The sequence below is a fragment of the Toxorhynchites rutilus genome, chromosome 2 (assembly GCF_029784135.1).
Source record: "Toxorhynchites rutilus septentrionalis strain SRP chromosome 2, ASM2978413v1, whole genome shotgun sequence".
In the NCBI taxonomy this organism is placed as follows: domain Eukaryota; kingdom Metazoa; phylum Arthropoda; class Insecta; order Diptera; family Culicidae; genus Toxorhynchites; species Toxorhynchites rutilus.
In genome coordinates, this window is record NC_073745.1 from 173,314,606 (window position 1) to 173,340,651 (window position 26,046).

General features: G+C 39.0%; 1 protein-coding gene across 3 annotated transcripts in view; it reads right to left on the minus strand.

The window, feature by feature from the left end:
* The window catches only part of LOC129768003 (kinesin light chain-like), a 350,655-nt gene that overhangs the window by 100,959 nt on the left and 223,650 nt on the right, over positions 1-26,046 (minus strand). The window contains exon 7 of one of the 3 annotated variants that reach the window (XM_055769353.1): positions 24,086-24,124. The exons of the other annotated variants lie outside the window; for them this stretch is intronic. Within the exon in view, the coding sequence (XP_055625328.1) occupies positions 24,101-24,124 (24 nt within the window). The 3' untranslated portion in view covers positions 24,086-24,100. Of the gene's footprint in view, positions 1-24,085; positions 24,125-26,046 lie in introns of those variants that run through there. 3 annotated transcript variants of the gene reach the window in all.

The window sequence follows — 26,046 nt, forward strand, 5'->3', positions numbered from 1 at the left end:
TATATTGAATTTATATACAACATATATCAACTACAAACGAATATTCAAAAATAGCCCAAAATTAGAATTAGACTCATAAATGCTTGAAATACGATGAAACACGATATAATTCAGCCAACGCATTGAAATTCTTGCATAAAGAAAACATTATTCGAGCGCTAATTAACCTCCATTTTGAAATTTTGAGTAAAAATTTTGGGTCACCGTGTAGGTGCACAACTAGTCAATTTACTCACGAGACGCCACTGCACATTGCGATTGTATAGCCGGAATAGGTGAAGTGAGCTCCCATTTAAGCTTTGTGCTTTTTGCCCTGAAATGCTGATCTCGTGAAGAAGCAAACTATAATTAATATTCGTTTGCAGATATCCTTAATCGGTGGTTAGTTTCGTCAAAAAAGCAGATGATTATGTTGAAATTTAGAACATATTCAGCCAGAAAGATCACCCAATCCTCTGATATGATTTCCGGGTACCTGAATGCTTTGCGGAGAAGAAATTATAAGGTTATAAGAAAATTGATCGGAAAAGAAGAAAATCCATCAATTCTCTAATTCATGGAAAATACAAGGAATCAATCTAGGTCCGAACATGCTGATAATCCTTTCCTGTTATTTCTCCGATTCAAGTCTAGTGGGAAAGTCGCTCAATGAACATCGCGATATGGGTGCTAGTAAGTTGAGCAATATACGTCACACAAAAGCTCTTGGTCGGTAAATAGCTTACCTAACTGTTTCACAAAGTTCATATTAGTTCTATGAAATATTTCGCGCTAATAGAAAGATCGCAACTATATTTAAATCATCTACAAGAACGTCGATTGGTAATTAATTCGCTTCTACTACATAGAAACTACGAATGTAAGCAAATGATGTTTGCCCAACAGATGCTCTGCATGTATGTGTAGCAAGAGCTTCATACCAGCACCCACCTTTCTTCGTTGAAGCTCAGCGTGGTCGTGGTTCTCTCTCCGTGGCTGCCTGGCTAGCGGTCCCGCTGGTTCTATCTCTCCTTTCTGCCGGTGCACTCCCCTTCCACACTCCTCGCCCACACACCTAATTTGTTTTCTTCTTGCGTTCTCTTACGGCCACTCACTTTTTTTTCGAGTATACGGTTTCTTTTTGCGTTCACTTTCCTGGCTTCTCTCCGTCCTATCTTTCTTCCACCACTCAATCCTTTTCTCCCCACCAATTCTCATAAAATTAGACTATGACTCCGCTCTTCTACACTCACCGGCTGAACCTTTCACCATCTAATTCATTAATAGCACCACGAGTATTCGCCATTATGCTATGCCGCGTGTGCGACAATCTTCCCTTAATTTTACTGAATAAATACTCCTGCACATTTTCACACTGAAATATTGAACTGGGTTGAACGGTTAGACGTAGTCCTACGGCAAAAAAACATCACGTTTGGCACGAGCCACTCCAGGCCAATAAAGTGATTGTTCTTTTCGAGCACCCGCAATTTCTTACACCGCACTGCTTGCCCTGAAGTTTCGGATCCCAAAACGATTTCACGAACGCACCAAATTTCTTGTTAAATCTACTCTCAATGAAGGCTAGGCCAGATCACCAACGCACAAACTTTTTTGCCCATAGTTGCGAACGTGTAAGCGACGAATCAGCCAAAAGTGTTAAAAGTCACTATAATACAGAACGAAAAAAACCGCGAACGCCAACAAATCGTCTGCGTGCGCCGGTGGCTTAGACTATTAACTTCGAAGCAAATTCCCGAAAAAAACTCGTTGGAGTACAGCTTCGTGCCGCTGCTACTCTTGCTGGATGATTGTGTTTGTGAAAGAGCGAGGGATTTCTATCTCGCTTCCTTCGCTGTGCTGTATACATCGGTGTTGCCGATGTTCCGTTCGGCTATGCTTGACTCGCAGCGTGGTGCATTTAGTCTCATGAGAGAGCATATACACTTTGTGTGCTTTTGCGTGTGACATTTTATCTTTGCGGCACATCTGACTAATAATGCTACAACATTTAAAACTTATTTATTTCGGATAAATTCTGGATCTACAATTGGCGATCTAACGTACAAATCTACACCAAGGCGGCGCTGCAGTGAAAGTGATGATGGTTTTAAATTTTGCAATGTGAGTTTATAGAAGGTTTGAAGTTTTTTCCAAGCACAATGTTATAGTCATAGAAAATTATTCGATTGCGATGAGTTTGGACGAAATCTAATTCTGCGCAATTTTATATGTTATGGTATTTCCTTACTTTTTTTACCTTATTCAGTAGAGAAAATTGTATAAGTGTTGACGATGGTTGAATCAAAAAAGGAAATTCGAGAGCACAATCAAAAGCAAGTTGAAAAAATGCATGGTTCCTGCATATGAGAACTACCTTCGAAATAACGGAAGTAAAATATAAGTGATTTGTTTTGAGTTTTAGGTTAGATTATCATCATTTTCTTAGTTCAAAAACAAAATCCAGATGTCTTACCCATCGTTTAAGTTTTGCGTTAGATCGCCAATTTAACCATTGTCAACATTTATTTATTATATTTGATTTAACCATTGTCAACATTTATAAAATTTTCAGTACTGAAAGAGGTAAGAAAATAACATGTTATATATAAAACTGCGCAGATTTAAACTTCTTCCAAACTTATTGCAATCAAATAATCTTTTATGGTTATAACATTGTGATTTATGAAAAGAACTATAAACCTAGGTGTAGATTTGTACGTTAGATCGCCAGTACTTTTTTCGTTGATTTAGGCCGTCCGCACACGGGTCAACTCAAACTCAACCTCGGCTTGACGAAGGTTGAGAGCATGTGAAATCAAATGAGAGTCCGCACACGGGGCAACCAGTTGACAAGGTTGACTCAACCTGTTGGAAGCAACCTAGCATGTGGAGTTGCCGCTGTTTAAGGTTGACAACATTTCCGTTAATTTTTTTGTTCGCGTCATCAACTACACACGACTATGAGAAAAAGCTCAAAATTAGAATTAAACGATGAAACACAATTTCTTAGACAATTATTAATCTATTAATCAATTAAATAAACGTATGCAAAGTATGAAAATCATGAGGAATTTGTGTTACACCCTGTACACAAGCGTTCTTGGTCGTAAAGAATTGACGAATTTGCGTTGAATTTACAACCAGATGACGTAGCGAGTAAAATGAGGATGTTTTGTTTTTTTTTGGTATGGAATCCGTTCAAATTTTCTAGACAAATCAGAATTTATCTTTAAATTTCCCTGTTTCATGTATTTTTTCTACGCCGAAAAGATTCATCGTTTTACGATGTGCTATGTATATTACGAGGAATGGCTTGTTATAAGTATTGTAACTTTTTTTTTTTTTCAACTAAATAAACGATGAATAGGGTGTTTTGCGCCAAAAATACTGCAAATCCTTCTCGTATCGGTCCTTACATAATCAATGATATCAGCCAATTTGATATGGTATCGATTTCATCGCAATTGACGAATTTACGTTGGATTTACAACCAGATGGCACAGCGAGCAAAATGAGGATGTTTTGTTTTTTTGGTATGGAATCCGTTCAAATTTTCTAGACAAATCAGAATTTATCTTCAAATTTCCCGGTTTTCTGTATTCTTTCCACGCATAAAAGGTTGGAAAATCATCATTTTACAATTTGCTATGTGTATTAAGAGGAATGGCTTGTTATAAGCATTGTAACTTTAATTTCAGCTAAGTAAACGAAAAATAGGGTGTTTTTCGCTAAAAATACTGCAAATCCTTCTCGTGTCGGCCCCTACCTAATCAATGACATCAGCCAATTTGATATGATATCGATTTCATCGCAATTATCTATAGTCTCGCGCACAATCATTTGTGCCCGAGAATTACGTATATCTACAAATATATTGATAACATTGTGTTGAAGCTTTGGTTAACTAAACTGCCAATTTGTTGGAAACAATTTCGTGCAATGGGAGATGTGCACAAGATAAGAGAACGGTTGAGGGTTCAATCAGAACTCCTCATCAATAGTCTCTCTCGTTCTCTCGCAACCCGAACTTAGACGACTAAACACGCTCCAGATCCGCAATCGACGCGCTTTACGTAAGGTGCTTTTATATAGCGGCTCTCTGAAAGCTCGCTTGGCGCAGATGATTTGTTACGTCATTGACATCAGTCTGTGCACTTTTCCTATGCACAGACTGGCTTCGCTCATGGCTATTTGGCTTCGGTCAAACAGTGTATGAGCACCCTTAGTTTATTGCAACAATTTGGCGTATCACTTACTAAGCTGGTTGCGCAAACATATGATGGGGCTCGAGTGATGTCAGGAGATAAAGGAGGAATCCAGGCGATCACAAAGAAGTCGTTTTCAAACACTGACTATATTAATTGTAAGGCGCATATTTTGCTGCACCTTGCACGAATAATTAAAACAAGGAAATATTTCTCTTCCCTCCCTTCGTTGGCATCATTCTTCATCCAAACCCCAAAGCGCGATTGCGAGTTGAAGAAATTTATACAGTAGAAGATCACGAACGTGTGCAAAGTCAAGCGGGCCTACAGCTGTAGGACGATCAACATAGTTGAAACTTATAATAAAGAAATTTCTACTTCTCTGGGAGCAATGTATCTAGGTGATACGATTTCAAAATACAATTGATACAATTTACTTCAATCATTCCAAATTTCTCATTTGCCGACATTTTGTACCATAAACTAAAACAACGAGAACTGGACTACGTTGAATGCGATAAGAGTATCAGGAACACATGTGCGAGTATAAAAGCGTTGTAAGACGAACGAAAATTCAATGCGGTTTGTTTATTCTAATGAGTAGAGCATTTTATTTGAAATTTGAACACGGAGTTTCCCAAACAACCGATACATGATCTTTTTTGTCGATCCTCTAATTTTCACAAAGTGAAATTCGGAAATGTACTGCGATTGTTCCATACGAAATCAGAATTTGCCGAGAAGAAAATATTGAAGATTATTTAAACACTGACCGGTAGCAATCTTGACTATATTTTTCAGAAAATTATTTTACTCACAAAGCTTACTACATTACATACTAACGCTTCAATCAACCACAGCATCGGTCGAACTAAGTATTTTTGTTATTTGTAGACTGAAGACCTACTTAAGATCAACGATGGGAGAGAAGCGACTCGAAAAGTATAAACTATTGAAAATAAAATGCTCCTTGAGCTCCAACTTGAGAGTATTTTTTTGGAAAACATAATTGATCGATTTGCCCATTGCACAGAACGAAGAATATCATTACTGTATCGCTAGAAGAAATTTAATTAAAAAAATAATTTGTCCCCGAAAACAAGACTGTGATACTATATTTGAGAAATGTCATTTCATACTCCATTGCGCATCTAAATGTTATATTGAATTTATATACAACATATATCAACTACAAACGAATATTCAAAAATAGCCCAAAATTAGAATTAGACTCATAAATGCTTGAAATACGATGAAACACGATATAATTCAGCCAACGCATTGAAATTCTTGCATAAAGAAAACATTATTCGAGCGCTAATTAACCTCCATTTTGAAATTTTGAGTAAAAATTTTGGGTCACCGTGTAGGTGCACAACTAGTCAATTTACTCACGAGACGCCACTGCACATTGCGATTGTATAGCCGGAATAGGTGAAGTGAGCTCCCATTTAAGCTTTGTGCTTTTTGCCCTGAAATGCTGATCTCGTGAAGAAGCAAACTATAATTAATATTCGTTTGCAGATATCCTTAATCGGTGGTTAGTTTCGTCAAAAAAGCAGATGATTATGTTGAAATTTAGAACATATTCAGCCAGAAAGATCACCCAATCCTCTGATATGATTTCCGGGTACCTGAATGCTTTGCGGAGAAGAAATTAAAGGTTATAAGAAAATTGATCGGAAAAGAAGAAAATCCATCAATTCTCTAATTCATGGAAAATACAAGGAATCAATCTAGGTCCGAACATGCTGATAATCCTTTCCTGTTATTTATCCGATTCAAGTCTAGTGGGAAAGTCGCTCAATGAACATCGCGATATGGGTGCTAGTAAGTTGAGCAATATACGTCACACAAAAGCTCTTGGTCGGTAAATAGCTTACCTAACTGTTTCACAAAGTTCATATTAGTTCTATGAAATATTTCGCGCTAATAGAAAGATCGCAACTATATTTAAATCATCTACAAGAACGTCGATTGGTAATTAATTCGCTTCTACTACATAGAAACTACGAATGTAAGCAAATGATGTTTGCCCAACAGATGCTCTGCATGTATGTGTAGCAATACCATACCAGCTTCATACCAGCACCCACCTTTCTTCGTTGAAGCTCAGCGTGGTCGTGGTTCTCTCTCCGTGGCTGCCTGGCTAGAGGTCCCGCTGGTTCTATCTCTCCTTTCTGCCGGTGCACTCCCCTTCCACACTCCTCGCCCACACACCTAATTTGTTTTCTTCTTGCGTTCTCTTACGGCCACTCACTTTTTTTTCGAGTATACGGTTTCTTTTTGCGTTCACTTTCCTGGCTTCTCTCCGTCCTATCTTTCTTCCACCACTCAATCCTTTTCTCCCCACCAATTCTCATAAAATTAGACTATGACTCCGCTCTTCTACACTCACCGGCTGAACCTTTCACCATCTAATTCATTAATAGCACCACGAGTATTCGCCATTATGCTATGCCGCGTGTGCGACAATCTTCCCTTAATTTTACTGAATAAATACTCCTGCACATTTTCACACTGAAATATTGAACTGGGTTGAACGGTTAGACGTAGTCCTACGGCAAAAAAACATCACGTTTGGCACGAGCCACTCCAGGCCAATAAAGTGATTGTTCTTTTCGAGCACCCGCAATTTCTTACACCGCACTGCTTGCCCTGAAGTTTCGGATCCCAAAACGATTTCACGAACGTACCAAATTTCTTGTTAAATCTACTCTCAATGAAGGCTAGGCCAGATCACCAACGCACAAACTTTTTCGCCCATAGTTGCGAACGTGTAAGCGACGAATCAGCCAAAAGTGTTGAAAGTCACTATAATACAGAACGAAAAAACCGCGAACGCCAACAAATCGTCTGCGTGCGCCGGTGGCTTAGACTATGAACTTCGAAGCAAATTCCCGAAAAAAACTCGTTGGAGTACAGCTTCGTGCCGCTGCTACTCTTGCTGGATGATTGTGTTTGTGAAAGAGCGAGGGATTTCTATCTCGCTTCCTTCGCTGTGCTGTATACATCGGTGTTGCCGATGTTCCGTTCGGCTATGCTTGACTCGCAGCGTGGTGCATTTAGTCTCATGAGAGAGCATATACACTTTGTGTGCTTTTGCGTGTGACATTTTATCTTTGCGGCACATCTGACTAATAATGCTACAACATTTAAAACTTATTTATTTCGGATAAATTCTGGATCTACAATTGGCGATCTAACGTACAAATCTACACCAAGACGGCGCTGCAGTGAAAGTGATGATGGTTTTAAATTTTGCAATGTGAGTTTATAGAAGGTTTGAAGTTTTTTCCATAAAGCACAATGTTATATGTCATAGTCAATGTCATAGAAAATTATTCGATTGCGATGAGTTTGGACGAAATTTAATTCTGCGCAATTTTATATGTTATGGTATTTCCTTACTTTTTTTTACCTTATTCAGTAGAAAAAATTGTATAAATGTTGACGATGGTTGAATCAAAAAAGGAAATTCGAGAGCACAATCAAAAGCAAGTTGAAAAAATGCATGGTTCCTGCATATGAGAACTACCTTCGAAATAACGGAAGTAAAATATAAGTGATTTGTTTTGAGTTTTAGGTTAGATTATCATCATTTTCTTAGTTCAAAAACAAAATCCAGATGTCTCACCCATCGTTTAAGTTTTGCGTTAGATCGCCAATTTAACCATTGTCAACATTTATTTATTATATTTGATTTAACCATTGTCAACATTTATAAAATTTTCACTACTGAAAGAGGTAAGAAAATAACATGTTATATATAAAACTGCGCAGATTTAAACTTCTTCCAAACTCATTGCAATCAAATAATCTTTTATGGCTATAACATTGTGATTTATGAAAAGAACTATAAACCTAGGTGTAGATTTGTACGTTAGATCGCAAGTACTTTTTTCGTTGATTTAGGCCGTCCGCACACGGGTCAACTCAAACTCAACCTCGGCTTGACGAAGGTTGAGAGCATGTGAAATCAAATGAGAGTCCGCACACGGGGCAACCAGTTGAAAAGGTTGACTCAACCTGTTGGAAGCAACCTAGCATGTGGAGTTGCCGCTGTTTAAGGTTGACAACATTTCCGTTCATTTTTTTTGTTCGCGTCATCAACTACACACGACTATGAGAAAAAGCTCGAAATTAGAATTAAACGATGAAACACAAGATAGTTCTGTCAATCCATTAAATTTCTTAGACAATTATTAATCTATTAATCAATTAAATAAACGTATGCAAAGTATGAAAATCATGAGGAATTCGGTTACACCCTGTACACAAGCGTTCTTGATCGTAAAGAATTGACGAATTTACGTTAGATTTACAACCAGATGACGTAGCGAGTAAAATGAGGATGTTTTGTTTTTTTGGTATGAAATTCGTTCAAATTTTCTAGACAAATCAGAATTATCTTCAAATTTCCCTGTTTCATGTATTCTTTCCACACCGAAAAGATTCATCGTTTTACGATGTGCTATGTATGTTACGAGGAATGGCTTGTTATAAGTATTGTAACTTAATTTTTTTTTCAACTAAATAAACGATGAATAGGGTGTTTTGCGCTAAAAATACACGTCAATCTATCCAGCGGGGCAAAGTTCATCGATCTGAACCATATTATGCTTTTTGGAAAGCTTATGCAACGTACCATAGCGTACCTCCGGGGATTTTTAACGTACCTCAATAGTTTCGGAGTTATATAACTTTTTAAGTGCGCGCTGGAGTAAATTTTGATCGACCATAACTTCTTAACGGCTTGACACAGAAACACCGAAATAGCAAATATCGAATGTACCAAAATTGTACTTTAAGAAAATGTGTGGGTTTTGTAACTTACTTCAAAAATTAACATACTTCTCTTATTAAAAATTCTGAAAAATCTTCATATGCGTTATATGACTACAGATTCGGATTCCTTGTCGAATTCTAACCGGATTTCATGTATATATGTCTATACTTAAGTGAAAGTAACAGTATTCATGATTAAAATATGTTGTACTCTTGAAATATTTCAATTAGGCAATTGAATTAATCTAATTTGTAATTTTTTTAATCGACACGCTCACAAGACGTTAGATTAGATCAATTCTAATGATTTTCATCCTGTTCTGTGCAATATCTCCGAATTCGTCGAAAAAATATTTTTAGAGACCCGTTTCGACATTACAATTTCATTCTGAAGACCAATTGGTATTTATATGATACACTCAAGAAAAGCTCATTGAACTGCACATTCGAAGCAGGAAAACTAACGATAGATTATCCACAAACAGAATTGATATGTCACGTACAACGTACCTTCCTAGTTTTGGCTGAAATGTGTTGAGATTGCCAACGAAGCAACACGATTACAAGAAGCATGCCATGATAATTTAATGCTCTGTAGTTTGTCGAAATATATCTTTCTTGTTTGATCGTTCACTAGTTCAGTCGCATTTTATTTCCACTCCCTTCCAAGTGGTTATGGGCCCAGAACTAGGTGCCTAGCAACGATAATCAACATCCGTGAAAATTTTTTCCTGAAGCGAAGCCGAAATGGAGAAGATCCAGTTTCCGAAGCTAAATGGAGAAAATTACAGCAGCTGGAAGTTCAGCACCGAGCTGCTGCTGATCCGGGAGAATTTGTGGAAGTTCGTCACCCAAGTGAGACCAACCGATCAAGCTGCGACGACGGCGGATCCGGGAAACGCTGCTGAGTTGGAAGATTGGGACTACGGGGACCAGCGAGCACGAGCCACGATCGGGCTCTTGATGGAGAGCAACCAGCATGGCCTCATCAAGCAGACGATGACCGCTCATGAAGCCTGGAAAAAGCTTGGGGACCATTTTGAGAAGCCAACCCTGACTTCCAAAGTGTCCTTATTGCGAAACCTGATTACGAAACGGTACAGTGAGGGCGAGGACATGGAGAAGCACGTCGTCGGAATGGAAGAAATCTTCGAGCGTCTCTCCTTGGCGGACCTGAAACTGGGCGAAAAGCTGCAGGTGGCGATTGTGTTGAGTAGCCTCCCGAAATCTTTCAACACGCTGACGACGGCCCTCGAGAGCAGGGCGGACGACGAGCTCACTTTGGAGTTGGTGAAAAGGAAGCTCATCGACGAGGTAACGAAAATCGGTAGCTATGGCAACGAGACCGGTTTGCGGGTAGGTTCTGGTGAGAAGCCACTTACTTGCCACTACTGCCAAAAACCGGGGCACAAACAGCGAGAGTGTCGGAAGTTGGCCAGTGACCGAGAAGAGGAGAACCGGAACGACCAGGAGAACCGGAAAACCCGCAAAACTTCGTCCAGGGCAAAGGCGGTTTGTGAAGATAGGAGCGAAGCCACCTTCATGGCCAGAGGAGCAGTTGAAGCAGCAGCCTGGGTCGTCGATTCCGGGGCGACATCGCACATGTGCGCCGAGATGGATTTTTTCGTGGACCTGGATGAAAATGTGAACGAACACGTGGTGCTCGCTGACGGCAAGACGACGGTTGCGAGGGGCAAAGGAACGTGTCGCATCGGTTGCTGCGATCTTGAAGGTAAAAATCTGACAGTTAATCTTACAGATACGTTGTACGTACCGAATCTCGAGTCGAATTTGATTTCGGTGCGGAAGTTGGTCGAGAAGAAAGGAACCGTCATCTTCGATGCCAAGGGCTGCACCATTCTGAAGGATGAAAGGGTTGCAGCAAACGCGGTCGTTTCTGGTGGGTTGTACGTCTTGAAGAACGCCCACAGAGCGACGAAGGTGGAAGAAAAACGCCACACCGCCAACTGTCAGCACACGTGGCACAGAAGGATGGGTCATCGTGACAACGAGGCCTTGCAGGATTTGAAGAGGAAGAGCCTAGCGACATGACTGCAAATCGAGGACTGTGGGCTGCGGATTCAGTGCGAGTGCTGTCTGGAGGGGAAATTTGCACGACTCCCGTTTCCCAAAGAAGCCAAGAAGAAATCGAAGCGCCCGTTGGATTTGGTCCATGTCGACGTGTGTGGGCCGATGAAAAATATCACACAAGGTGGATGTCGCTACTATCTCACCGTTATTGACGACTATTCTCGCTACACGACGGTATATTTCCTACGTGAAAAATCCGATGCAGAGGACAAGCTGAAGGACTTCGTGATGGAGATGAAGACCACCTTTGGCAGGCCGCCGAATATCATCCGATCGGACAACGGCGGTGAATTCAAGAATCGAGCAATGGAAGACTTCTGCAGACGGGAAGGCATCCGGCAACAGTTTATCACACCGTACACCCCGCAGCAAAATGGTGTTGCGGAACGGAAAAATCGTTCTCTGAATGAGATGGCGAAGTGCATGCTGTTGGACGCGGACCTCCCGTTGCGATACTGGGCCGAAGCCGTGAATACTGCAAACTACCTCCAGAATCGGCTTCCTACCACGGCACTCCAGGTAACACCGTACGAGGCATGGTGGGACGAGAAAACGGATGTGAGCCATTTGCAGATTTTTGGCACCAAGGCATTTGTGTGGGTTCCCAAACAGAACAGATCGAAGTTTGATTCGAAGGCGGTGAAGATGACGTTCGTGGGCTATTCATCGCAACAGAAGGCGTACCGATTCCTGGACCTGATGACTGGCACCATTGTGAACAGCAGAGATGCACGATTTCTGACGATGGGCAACACCGGTCAGGATGAAGCGTCAGAAAATGGAAGTATCATCGAATGCTCGATCGGTGAACATGCTTTCCCGAAGACTAATAATTTTCCTATCGTTGCGGGGGACGTTCATGGTGAGCAACCGGAGATTGAGGAGGAGTCTGATTCCGACGAAGAGGATGATCAAAACGAGACGATCGATCCATACGTTGATTGCGATATCACGCTCACCGATGGCAACGACGAGAATGAACGTCCCCCCAACGCACCAATTGAACCTGTGGCTCCAAGAACGTCCAGCCGGACGACGAAGGGAGTGCCACCTCAAAGATATGGCGAAACAGGCCAGATTGCCATTCAGCAAGCCGCTGAGCCACGGACCGTCGCAGAAGCCCTGGGTGGTCCAGAGCGAGAGCAGTGGAAGAAAGCAATGGACGAGGAGTTTGCTTCTCTGCAGGAGAACAAATCTTGGGAAATCATCCAGTTGCCCTCCAACCGGAAACCAGTGGGCTGCCGCTGGATTTTCAAGAAAAAGCTGGATGAGCATGGCAACGTAGAAGTTTGGAACTGACTACGATAAAGTCTACGCGCCCGTAGCCAAACACACGACATTTCGGGCACTTCTGGCGGTAGCTGCCCGGAGGATGATGGATGTGAAGCACATCGACATAAAAACTTATAGAATTTCATTGAAATTTTTCCACCAAATATATCATCTAGTTTTTCATATCGAGTTGTTAAAAAAAGCTTCTCGATTTATATGTTCAAAGCATAGAAATTTACATTAGATCTTCCCCAATCAGAATTGGTATGTCACAGCAACGTACCTCGCTAGTTTAGGGTGAAATTTTTTATTGAACTTATAGAATTTCTATGAAATTTTTCCACCAAATATATCATCTAGTTTTTCATATCGAGTTGTTAGAAAAAAGCTTCTCGATTTATATGTTCAAAGCATAGAAATTTACGTTAGATCCTCCCCTATCAGAATTGGTATGTCACATGCAACGTACCTCGCTAGTTTATGGTGAAATTTTTGTTTGAACCTATAGAATTTCATTGAAATTTTTCCACCAAATATATCATCTAGTTTTTCATATCGAGTTGTTAGAAAAAAGCTTCTCGATTTATATGTTCAAAGCATAGAAATTTAGATTAGATCTTCCCCAATCAGAATTGGTATGTCACATGCAACGTACCTCGCTAGTTTTTGGTGAAATTTTTATTTGAACTTATAGAATTTCTATGAAATTTTTCCACCAAATATATCATCTAGTTTTTCATATCGAGTTGTTTGAAAAAAGCTTCTCGATTTATATGTTCAAAGCATAAAAATTTACGTTAGATCCTCCCCAATTAGAATTGGTATGTCACATGCAACGTACCTCGCTAGTGTATGGTGAAATTTTTATTTGAACATATAGAATTTCATTGAAATTTTTCCACCAAATATATCATCTAGTTTATCATATCGAGTTGTTAGAAAAAAGCTTCTCGATTTATATGTTCAAATCATAGAAATTTACGTTAGATCCTCCCCAATCAGAATTGGTATGTCACATGCAACGTACCTCGCTAGTTTTTGGTGAAATTTTTTTTGAACTTATAGAATTTCTATGAAATTTTTCCACAAAATATATCATCTAGTTTTTCATATCGAGTTGTTAGAAAAAAGCTTCTCAATTTATATGTTCAAAGCATAGAAATTTACGTTAGATCCTCCCCAATCAGAATTGGTATGTCACATGCAACGTACCTCGCTAGTTTTTGGTGAAATTTTTTTTTGAACTTATAGAATTTCTATGAAATTTTTCCACCAAATATATCATCTAGTTTTTCATATCGAGTTGTTAGAAAAAAGCTTCTCGATTTATATGTTCAAAGCATAGAAATTTACGTTAGATCCTCCCCAATCAGAATTGGTATGTCACATGCAACGTACCTCGCTAGTTTTTGGTGAAATTTTTTTTGAACTTATAGAATTTCTATGAAATTTTTCCACCAAATATATCATCTAGTTTTTCATATCGAGTTGTTAGAAAAAAGCTTCTCGATTTATATGTTCAAAGCATAGAAATTTACGTTAGATCCTCCCCAATCAGAATTGGTATGTCACATGCAACGTACCTCGCTAGTTTTTGGTGAAATTTTTTTTTGAACTTATAGAATTTCTATGAAATTTTTCCACCAAATATATCTAGTTTTTCATATCGAGTTGTTAGAAAAAAGCTTCACGATTTATATGTTCAAAGCATAAAAATTTACAATAGATCTTCCCCAATCAGAATTGGTATGTCACATGCAACGTACCTCGCTAGTTTTTGGTGAATTTTTATTTGAACTTATAGAATTTCTATGAAATTTTTCCACCAAATATATCATCTAGTTTTTCATATCGAGTTGTTAGAAAAAAGCTCCTCGATTTATATGTTCAAAGCATAGAAATTTACGTTAGATCCTCCCCAATCAGAATTGGTATGTCACATGCAACGTACCTCGCTAGTTTTTGGTGAATTTTTTTTTTGAACTTATAGAATTTCTATGAAATTTTTCCACCAAATATATCATCTAGTTTTTCATATCGAGTTGTTAGAAAAAAGCTTCTCGATTTATATGTTCAAAGCATAGAAATTTACGTTAGATCCTCCCCAATCAGAATTGGTATGTCACATGCAACGTACCTCGCTAGTTTTTGGTGAAATTTTTTTTTGAACTTATAGAATTTCTATGAAATTTTTCCACCAAATATATCATCTAGTTTTTCATATCGAGTTGTTAGAAAAAAGCTTCTCGATTTATATGTTCAAAGCATAGAAATTTACGTTAGATCCTCCCCAATCAGAATTGGTATGTCACATGCAACGTACCTCGCTAGTTTTTGGTGAATTTTTTTTTTGAACTTATAGAATTTCTATGAAATTTTTCCACCAAATATATCATCTAGTTTTTCATATCAAGTTGTTAGAAAAAAGCTTCTCGATTTATATGTTCAAAGCATAGAAATTTACGTTAGATCCTCCCCAATCAGAATTGGTATGTCACATGCAACGTACCTCGCTAGTTTTTGGTGAATTTTTTTTTTTGAACCACGCGAGTATAGGAGTAACTTTTTTGGACAAGTGCCGTTTTTCATATTCTAGAATATTGTTGAATGAAATGTATACATTAATGTTAGTGGCGTGGAATTCTTATTACATATAATGCATAAGATCATTACCAGACTATTCTTATTTGATTTCAGTCCCTTTTGTAACTGGATTGATCGGATCCATATATTAACTATTCGTAGATATATTCGTCATTAGATTCATACGTTCAAAGGCAAAATATAAATGTTTCGTATAGTTATTCGCTAAATATAATGTTCATACATATACACACTTGTGAAAGAATTTCACTTGTGGAATAATTGTCTACAGTTAACTATAAACTAATCGGTGGCTTATGGTAGTTTATAATAGTTACAGTTTCGGGGATATTTTATTTATAATGGACAATATCGATAAGAAAACAAGAAAAAGAAAAGGAAGTTCCTAGAAATCCTTTTATATCATAACTCAAATCCACGCCATTCACCGTGCGGAAATTGAACGGTGAATGGCGTTCAATTTGTTTCCCTGCTTTGCGATGGGACACTTTACCTTTTCGGTTGCGCGTGCTTTTAGGTTTCGGTTTTGTGCTTTTAGTTGCATGTCGAAACGTGTTGCTGTTAGAAATCATGTCATGCAAAAACTTAGAAAAAATTAGAGCATTTGCTGAGAGGAAGTGGATAATTCAGACCCAATTATACTTTTTTCGCAATGAAATGCATATAAACTATCGAAAAAAAACTAAATGGACGATAACTTCGTCAAATATGCTTTTTTTCATACACCGCACAAAAAAATCGCACAAAAAAACCGCATAAGAACAGAAAACCGCACAAAACAAAATTCGCACAAAAACAGGTTTTACTGTAAGTTGGATTGGAACGCTCATAATTTTAAGTTTTTGTTAGCAAAAGAATCTCGAACAATTCAAACATTAATGCTTCTAAGTAAGAACTATATTTATTGATAAATTGAGTAATATCTGTTCGACAAACACATTTCTCCAATGAAGAACTTATTCTGTTATACGTATAGAGAACTTGAGGCGAGAATAAAATGATGAGACGTAGGTTGTTGAAGAGTAGACAGCAACTAAGCAAGACGTTTGTATTTTATTGTGCATGTTTGAAAACTTCCTTTGTAAATTATGATATATTATATGAACATAACAGAGTTGTGCACACTAATATACATCCATTGCATGTTTTTTACGAGTAATTAATGTCATGACAAGTTTTGGGTTGTGGTGAAAATAGCATTTAGTTTAACACGGACTTGAGATGAAATAATACGATTCTTATAAGCCGCTGGATCGACTGAATTGAAGTCATGAAGATTATTAACACGTTGAGTGCCACGGTTTTATAGCGATTGGAATGACATTTTTAAACGTATAAGTACCATCGTTTCTTATCGTAGTGAAATATATTTCGGTTCGAAAGGGAATGGTTATGAGCTTATATTCTTATATTATTCACATTTATTATCATATGTTATACTGTCAGCAGGGGTGACATTAGTCATTTCCGTCACACAACGGAGAAGAAAAAATTCTAGGGGTTGTATCCAAGACATGACCGCTTAATGCGTAGGACTACGCAATCTTTTTTTTTAAAAAAAAGTTGGTTTATCATTTCGGATATTATTTGCGAATAAAGGGTGTGTCACATCAAATTGCATCACGGAAAAACGCTGTAGAAATTCGCCCAGTAGACCGATCCTTTTGAAAATTTTAGACAGTAAAATAAAAACTATTAAACAACTTTTGGCATTTTCTTTTTATTCATACTTCGAGCCCAAGCCCGTATGCTCGCACCTTCCTCTTTACCCCGTCCATAAGGTTCTGTACAACGTCAGGTTGTAGTTTTTTTTTTTGACGTAGGACTACGTCTAACCGGAAGATATAGGGGGTGAAATGGAAATCTAGGCATTGAACAAGTAGGAAAAAATGCAAGATTTTCAACCCTTATAACTCGAACATTTCTCAATAGATCGCAAAGGTTTTTGCATCAATTGATAGAAAATATATCTACTCATCTATCATAACGAATAACATTTCATTTTTCTTGAGATAAATAATTGAATAATTGTGAAATATCAAGCATTGTCAAAATGCACTATGTGCCCATTTTTTATTGGTCCATTTTGTGCTGCTCAAATCGTACCGACCAAAATGGGCAACCAGAGCAGCAGCGAAATAGAATGAAGCACGATTGGAAAGGAAAAAGAAAAAAATGAACGAAACATTGGTCGCAGTCTCACACATGCGTAATTCTCGAGCCAGCCAGTCAGCTTAAAAATCCCCGCTCCGCTGCCGTAACGATCACATTCTTTGTGTGGACACCGACTGGACAACATCGTTGCTGGACGAGCTGGACGGCGAGGGATCGAGTGCCTTTCTCAAGGCAAGAGGGCGGAGGTGGTAGCGCTGGAGTAGAGTAATAGAATAGAGTAGAGTTTTCAAAGGGCCTTTCTCAAGGCTAGAGACGAATGAACTGCAAAAGTTTAAAGTCTCTGTAATACAAGACCTTCCTTCCTTCCTTCTGTAACGATCATTCTCATTCAAACCGTACACCACATCGGTTCGCATCACAACACATCAACAAACCAACCCAAGCAGCCATGTCTGGACATGGTAAAGGAGGAAAAGTGAAGGGAAAGGCAAAATCCCGCTCGAAACGTGTTGATCTGGAGTTCCCCGTTGCAAGGGTAGTTAGGCCGAGCGCGTTAGTATCAGTGTACCAGTCCACCTAGCCAGCGTTATATAGTTTCGGCCGCCGAAGTGATCGAGTTAGCTGGCAAAGCTGCTCGCGACGATAAGAAAACCCGCATTCGGAACAGAACACATTCGGTTCGGTGGACATCAAGATAACAGGCAGTTGCAGCGAGTGGCGAGTGGCAAACGCAATCGCAAAACGGCATCAGGTAGCAGAAGAAAAAAGACAATTAGTTCTTTAGACAAAATGCTTTGGTGGCAAATCCACAACAAGGCGGCATCGAGGGCTTTCGAAATGGGTTTTTTCAAAACCACGAGTACTAAGTTTTCTAAATTGGAACCATTCCATGAAACAAGGCGCTTTTCAGGGCCATTAAACCTTCCAAAAAAGAGTTTAGGAAATACAGTTCAATGCTTTCTAAAACATTATCCAAAATAATAATAAAACATAAATCGATTTTTTCATCATTTGTTTTCCAGGATCTGATGAGTATGTGAATTTGGCAGTTGTTCTGAGCTTATTGATAGTTGGGGACTTTCCTGATTATTCAATTTTCACCAATTCTTAAATTGTTTCCAGATTGAAAGTACAGTAATTTACAATTAGTTCGACATTTAGCTAATTGGACGGACATGTAATGCGACTTATTTAGTTGGACATTTTTGTAAACATAGAGATCCAAATTATGACCCCACATTGCAAGTCGACACTGTACCACTGTCATCGCAAATGTTCAATTACAGGTTAAAATCGCCTCCAATGCGACACTGAGTGGTGCTTCGGCACGTCGCATTGAATGTAATTTACTGTACAACATGTCACAAAGCTGGATGGGAAGAAATTTTCCAACTGTGAAAGCTGTGGCGAGTGGCAAACGCAATAGCTAAACAGGAAGGTTTAACCGAACAAGATGGGAATATCGAGTGATAACAAAAACACAACACCAAAGGTTCTTTTCAGAACCATCAACATATTCATAAAGAGTAAACAGTAAACTAATCCATTTTTCAGGTAGATAGGTAAGTATTCACGTAGGAGAAGAAAATAAAACAATATATTTAAAATATATATTTAACAAAAGCTGTGCCCTTTGTATAGTCCTACGTCACTCCGGTTATGTCCCCGACATTACCCACCCGTCTTTTTGAACAGAAATTCATTTTCTCTTGAAGTCCGCCTCCGATTTGACAACTTTTGGGTTCTTCCGGAGGGCCTGCTTCATAATCGCCCAATATTTCTCTATTGGGCGAAGCTCCGGCGCGTTGGGCGGGTTCATTTCCTTTGGCACGAAGGTGACCCCGTTGGCTTCATATCACTCCAACACGTCCTTTGAATAGTGGCACGAAGCGAGATCCGGTCAGAAGATGGTCGGACCCTCGTGCTGTTTCAATAGTGGTAGTAAGTGTTTCTGTAGGCACTCCTTAAGGTAAACCTGCCCGTTTACCGTGCCGGTCATCACGAAGGGGGCGCTCCGCTTTCCGCAAGAGCAGATTGCTTGCCACACCATGTACTTTTTGGCAAACTTGGATAGTTTCTGCTTGCGAATCTCCTCCGGAACGCTGAATTTGTCCTCTGCAGAGAAGAAGAACAGGCCCGGTAGCTGACGAAAGTCCGCTTTGACGTAGGTTTCGTCGTCCATTACCAGGCAATGCGGTTTCGTCAGCATTTCGGTACACAGCTCGCGTTTTCCCCACCATGTTTTGCCTTTCGTCGCGGTTAGAAGCCTTCTGAACCTTGTATGTATGCAGGCCCTCCCGCTGCTTGGTCCGCTGGACGAATGAACTTGACAAATTCAGCTTATTGGCGACATCCCGGACCGATCTTCTCGGATCACGTCTAAACTGCTTAACTACGCGCTTGTGATCTTTTTCACTGACGGAGCATCCATTTTTGCCGTTCTTCACCTTTCGGTCGATGGTTAGGTTCTCGAAGTATCGTTTTAGTACTCTGCTGACCGTGGATTGGTCGATTCCCAGCATCTTACCGATGTCCCGATGTGACAACTCCGGATTCTCGAAATGAGTGCGCAGGATTAATTCACGACGCTCTTTTTCGTTCGACGACATTGCAAATTTCCGAAAAATTGACAGTGAAGCATGGCCAACGTGATCTATACACTCTTATCTGATTATAAGCGAAAGCTGAAGATATAATTCCTAAAAATTAAATTTCTACAGCGTTTTTTCCGTGATGCAATTTGATGTGACACACCCTTTACGTCGAAAGTTCATAAATAACTCATTGGTAAAAAGTTCCGGAGTGTAATGGCTTGCGTTGTTTCGAAGAATCATTTCGAGAAGCAAAGATTCTTTGTTGCCTTTGCGAGAACAATACAATAATTGGCGATATGGAACGAAGCAAGGTTTTGTATTATAGAGACTTTAAACTTTTTCAGTTCATTCGTCTCCAGCCTTGAGAAAGGCTCTTGGAAAACTTTACTCTACTCCAGCACTACACCTTCACCCTCATTGCCTTGAGAAAGGTACCCGATCCTTCGCCGTCCAGCTCGTCCAGCAACAATGTTGTCCAGTCGGTGTCCACGCAACGAATGGCGATTTGTTGATTCTTTGTTTTTGAGAGGCTTTAAACTTAGCAGTTCATTTGCCTCTAAGTTGGCGATATGTCGCAATTTGTTTCTTTATATCAATGCACGCATTGCACTATTTAACGAGAGGCATTTTCCATACATCGCCATTCAAAAAACATCAAACACGCGTCTAACAGATGGACACAGTTGCAGCGATAAATTTCAAGTGAAATTTTCGCTTTGCTGTTTCGGGCACAGAAAGATTCTAAGAATTTTCTTTTCGCTCTCCCCCCTTCATTGGGCCCTATTATAGAAATCGAATCGAGGATTCGATACAATCACTATATCACTATCACACCGAGCAGTCTTCCGAAAAACACGTCGTACAAATGCTGACCAAAAAAATAAATACCCAAAAATTAGTTTTAGATGCAACCTTCAGCGGCACACAGCAGAACCAGCAGAGAAATTTCAGCGGCTAAAACACACCATTAATTTCTCGATGTTATCACAAATTGAATGAAGGAAAAAACTAAAAGCTACACTTACACAGCACTACATATGCTATGTGTGCATGCGATTGCATAATCCTTTCTTCTCCTCTTCTCCGCTCGTTTTATAGCTCGGGTCGCGATCGTCGCGAACAAGCAGTATTGGCCATTTGTATTCAATGATCCAGCCAAAATTGTTGCTCCCGTGGTCGAGTGGTTAGCGTCACGCCTAACATGTCACTGCTGAATAATTCAATTTTAGTACTTGTTCAAATAGCTAATAATAGCGAATGTTGAATGTGGAATGTTTATTCCGGACGCAGTGTTTTTTGTGAAACATGGACACCGAGTAAAATCTGGAATTATAGAAATCGAGGAAAACTGCTCAATTCGTTAGCAAGCTCGAATGTCAGCGGTTGTGATGAAATATTTTGAAACAAGCTTGAAATGTTTCACGAAGCACTATAGAAAGGATGCCAAATCTTTTTTTGAGGCATCTGCTATGAAAATGTATTTCCAAAAGTGTTAATATGGTTATGTTTTGGAGAAAACTGATATTCCCTCAACGAATGAAGCTTAATAGGCGTAATGCATGCATGGATGTGTAATAAAAACGATATCATGGAACAATTTGCTTTACAAAAATATAATTATTAGAAAATGAATCTTTTCATTTATTTTCACAACTGCAATCTATGGAATTCCGTAAGGAGTCACACATAAATTCCACTTTTTTAAGGAAAACATTTTTTTTAATGTAATTCTCTTTTAGCGTCGATTTCTTGTTGTAGCGGCGTCAATAGTTTTACTGTATTGGACCACCACCCTGAATTCTCGCTTGTTGTGTGCTAGTGTTTATTTATTTTTCACCTCATGTCAATCCAAATCTGTAATTTAAAAAAATCATTATTGTTTTGCAAGACATTTCAGCTTTAGCTTTAGTTTGGTATAGTATAGCAATAAAAAAGGAAATTGCTGACAAAAGTAACACGTACTAACATACGCTAGCAGGAATAAGACATTTTTAGGTAGGACATTCGTTTGATAGTAATTCAAATAATATGATAAAATTTACTTATGAAGTTGTATGTATCGTAGAACTTTCACTTACATTCACTTACAACACTTACTTTCTGGCATTCTGAACCAAGACGCATTGATGGTCTCAGCGCATTAAGCTCCTCACTGAATTCCTCCCACGTTTCCTTAACCGGGATTTTATTTGAACTTCCTCCACAAATACCTCGAGCAAATTCGCTTCCATTGGTTCAACGAGTCGTTCAAACAGGTGGTGATTTGTCTGTCCACTCGTTTTCAGCCACTGAAATATGTGTAAGTTCTGCATTGTAAATTATAACATAATTAATATGAATAATGTTGGATTGAACACTTACCTCGTATAGACTTTTCTTACAGTAGTGCCTCTCGGATGAATTCTGGCAACACCGTAAAACAAATACTGATCAAAACAAACGAACATGTGTTGAAAATATATTCAAGCGTTTCTGAAATGTTTCCTAAAGGAAAACATCAGGGACGCAAACCAAAACAAAATAATTCTCTGAAGATATGCAACAAGTGAACCAAACAACTCAAAAAGTTCTGACACTTGCATCGATAGCTATCACTCGCTCGGTGCTATCGAATTGCTCGATTTCTATAATAGTAAAATAGGTTTAACGAGCAAAATTCTTATCGCCTCGATTTCTATAATAGGGCCCATTGTTTCTATTCTTCTTCTTCTTCTTTCCATTTATTTACGGAGACTTTGAATCCAACGATTCATTCGTCTCCGACTGTTTCTATTCTAGCGGCTGCGTAAGTTGCTCGTTATTGACAGCTCTGTTCGGGAAAGCACACAAATGGACAGAACGAATGTATGGGGAAATGGGAATGCTTCCAATTTTCATCAATTTAAACCATATACAGACTATGGGATTGTAATGTCTAGCATATCAAACAAATCATAGAAAGTTTCAGATTCGATTGGTACGCAAATCTTTAAAATCCGTTCGCAGCAAAAATAGCTTAATAGCTATTTTTGCTGCGTTGATACGTTACGTTAATACGTTAATACGTTAACTTTATTTCATAAAAACGTGACCTGTTTTCTGATTTGGCACCCTTAATGTAAGACGTAGTCTTACGTCAACTTTTATTGTCGTTACCCCCTGAGGCGAAGGAAAAAATAATATTCTCTTCGTATTGCGGACAAACGATGAAGATAGTCGCGCGGCAGCAAGTTGCAACTATTTCTAACTAGCTTTATTTTCGCTACGAGCCTACCCAAGGCGGTATAATAAGGTGGAACGTTATGTCAGAACTGCTGTTCAGCCATTACTTGAGTTCGAATTGACAGCGGCCAAACGAACGGCTAGAGTTTTCCGAGAAAGAGGATAACAAATGGCATGTAATGAGGAGTGCATGCCGCTATGTGTTTGCTGCGCATAAATGTTGGTTTTGTTTACGCTGTTGGCATCATTGTAGTGTTTCGGTGACTGCTGCAAGTTATTGTCTGCATTGCTGTTCTACGGGACGTGAGGGTTGTTGCCGTTGCTGCTGGGATTGGAAACTCAGCGATTGTGGGAGCTTTGCTAGTGGGTATATAAAAGAGGTGGCTCTTAATAACCGGTGGGCTTGTGCCGTATTGCTTTAGCTGAAGACTCGCCTGATCGTTCGGGTTGTGAGACACAACAGGTAGTTCGATTGAAACAAGCCCAGCGTAGGTATATGTTGGTGGTTTCGGATGAAATGCTGTTTGCTTCGGAAGCACTTCTTGTTTTATTTTCTATTATTTTAAATGTATATATTTTTTATGTTTGTTTTGATTTATCATTATCATTACACCTTTAACATAGGTTTTCGTCGCGACGGAAAATAAGTGCAGATAAAAAAAAACGATTCATAATCAATAAATTCATAAATTCATAAATTCATGAGGTTATAAATTTATGAATCCATGAATTCATAATTTAAATTTATTATTTTATAACTGTCAGTCCCAGTCAGTCAGCACTTTCCTATCGAAAAACTTAACGTGTTAAATAAAATTGTGGCTTTGGATGTGAAATTGTAAGCTTATTAATAGTTTAAAAAAAAGCAGAACTTTATTAACGACTGGGAAAGTATATCCACATGCCAACAACAGCTTCGCCATCTCAACTACGAAAACACTGGCATTAATTCTTTCGGCTTTGAGGACAGGATTGTCAGAAGAAGCTTTTCAGGATACATTTTTGATCAAACTCAACAATGATATATTCGAGAACATCATCCCGTCAGATAGAACACCATGGAAACCGTTCTGTTGAAACCTACCTTGTAGGTTTGGGGGATATATAACACCGTGGAGAACCGTAATATTTGTTCGAACTCGTGCAACTGAATCGAAATTAGTATATTCCATACAAAAACCTTTTCTTACAGTAGTGCCTCTATCACAATATAAGTGTTTCCGAATGAACATCGTAGATTCCTTGCAGTTATCCAACAAATTCGCCCGTTTTCTGAAAAAAGCATGCCTGGTAAATCGACTACAATCTAATTTATTGGGTGATTCAATGAGTAGCCACAAGTAAATAAATTGAACCTAAAGCAACTAATACTTATATACGAGGGTCGTTTGAAAAGTCCGTGCTCTGTCAGAGAGATTGCATTACTGGCGCGTATCAAGGTTATATTTAGAGATGCTACTTGAATTGTGCATAACTTCCAACATTTTCATCTGATTTTATTAAAGTAGTAACGTCGGTGAGATTAGATCAAAAAACGAAGAAAGTTACTACCAGTAATATCTTGACAAATCATTCGAATATTTGAATGAACCGTGAACCGTTTAGTAGAAGACATATTTTCACTAGTTACTAATCAATAGTTACTAATCAATCACATTAACTCAACATGCAGAAAATGGTATGGCTGTGACATGATATTGAATGTATTGCAAAGTGTCCGAATTCAAAAGCATCACTGTATCACCGCTTCACCCCGGTACATTTGCTCGAGGAAGATAATTTCGTCTCAGTCGGCTGCGGCCTCGTCATAACTTCTCCATTGCGTGAGGAAGTGTTTTGTGCTGCGCGTTATAGAAGTTGTGCTGGGCGAGGATGAAGAAATAACGACGGGCAACGGTGTTCAAGAACAAGCATAAACAAAATAAATCAGTTTATATTATATGTCATATTATGTCACTTTAGAATGCATTGGTATTGTGAATAACTTTTAATAACTCTTCTTTGAATGGTGCTTTTGATGGCCCTGAAAAGCGCCGTATTTTACGGTGGCTGGTTTTGCCACCAAAGCAGTCTTTATCTACCTTTTTCTACCTGCTGCCGTTTTGCGATTGCGTTTGCCACTCGCTGAAACTAGTTGTTGCCTCCGAACCGAATGTGCTCTGTTCTGTAGGCGGGTTTTCTTATTGTCGTGAGCAGCTTTGCAAGTCAACTCGAGCACTCCGGCGGCCGAAATTCTATAACCGCTATTAGGTATACTAGTGCTCCGGCACCAATCCGTTGATGCGATGTGAAACGATGCCATACAACCACACAGATTTACGGTTTGAAAGAGAATGATATATTTTTCAGCGGATCCGCGCGTTTTGTACTTTAGCGGTACACGTTCACAAGATAGAGACAAATCGGCAGACTCAGCCAAAGGGGCGAGTCCAACGAGACGAACGAATGAGCGTTAAAAGGCAGCGATGGCAAAAAAATACATTCATTACGATTTGTTCGCTCGTTGGATTCACATGCAGGCTAAAAAGGGTCCTTTTCAGGATCACAAAATTATCTTCAATCAAAAGAGTTTATTGTTTTGTTATCACTCGATATCCCCATCTTGTTCGGCTAAACCTTTCTGTTTAGCGATTGCATTTGCCACTCGCCACAGCTTTCACAGTTGGAAAATTTCTTCCCATCCAGCTTTGTGACATGTTGTACAATAAATTACATTCAATGCGACGTGCCGAAGCGCCACTCAGTGTCGCATTGGAGGCGATTTTAACCTGTAATTGAACATTTGCGATGACAGTGGTACAGTGTCGACTTTCAATGTGGGGTCATAATTTGGATCTCTATGTTTACAAAAATGTCCAACTAAATATGTCGCATTACATCTCCGTCCAATTAGCTAAATGTCGAACTAATTGTAAATTACTGTACTTTCAATCTGGAAACAATTTAAGAATTGGTGAAAATTGAATAATCAGGAAAGTCCCCAACTATCAATAAGCTCAGAATAACTGCCAAATTCACATACTCATCAGATCCTGGCAAACAAATTATGAAAAAATCAATTTGTGTTTTATTATTATTTTGGATATTATTTTAGAAAGCATTGAACTGTATTTCGTAAACTCTTTTTTGAAAGGTTTAATGGCCCTGATAAGCGCCGTGTTTTATGGAATGGTTCCAATTCAGAAAACTTAGTA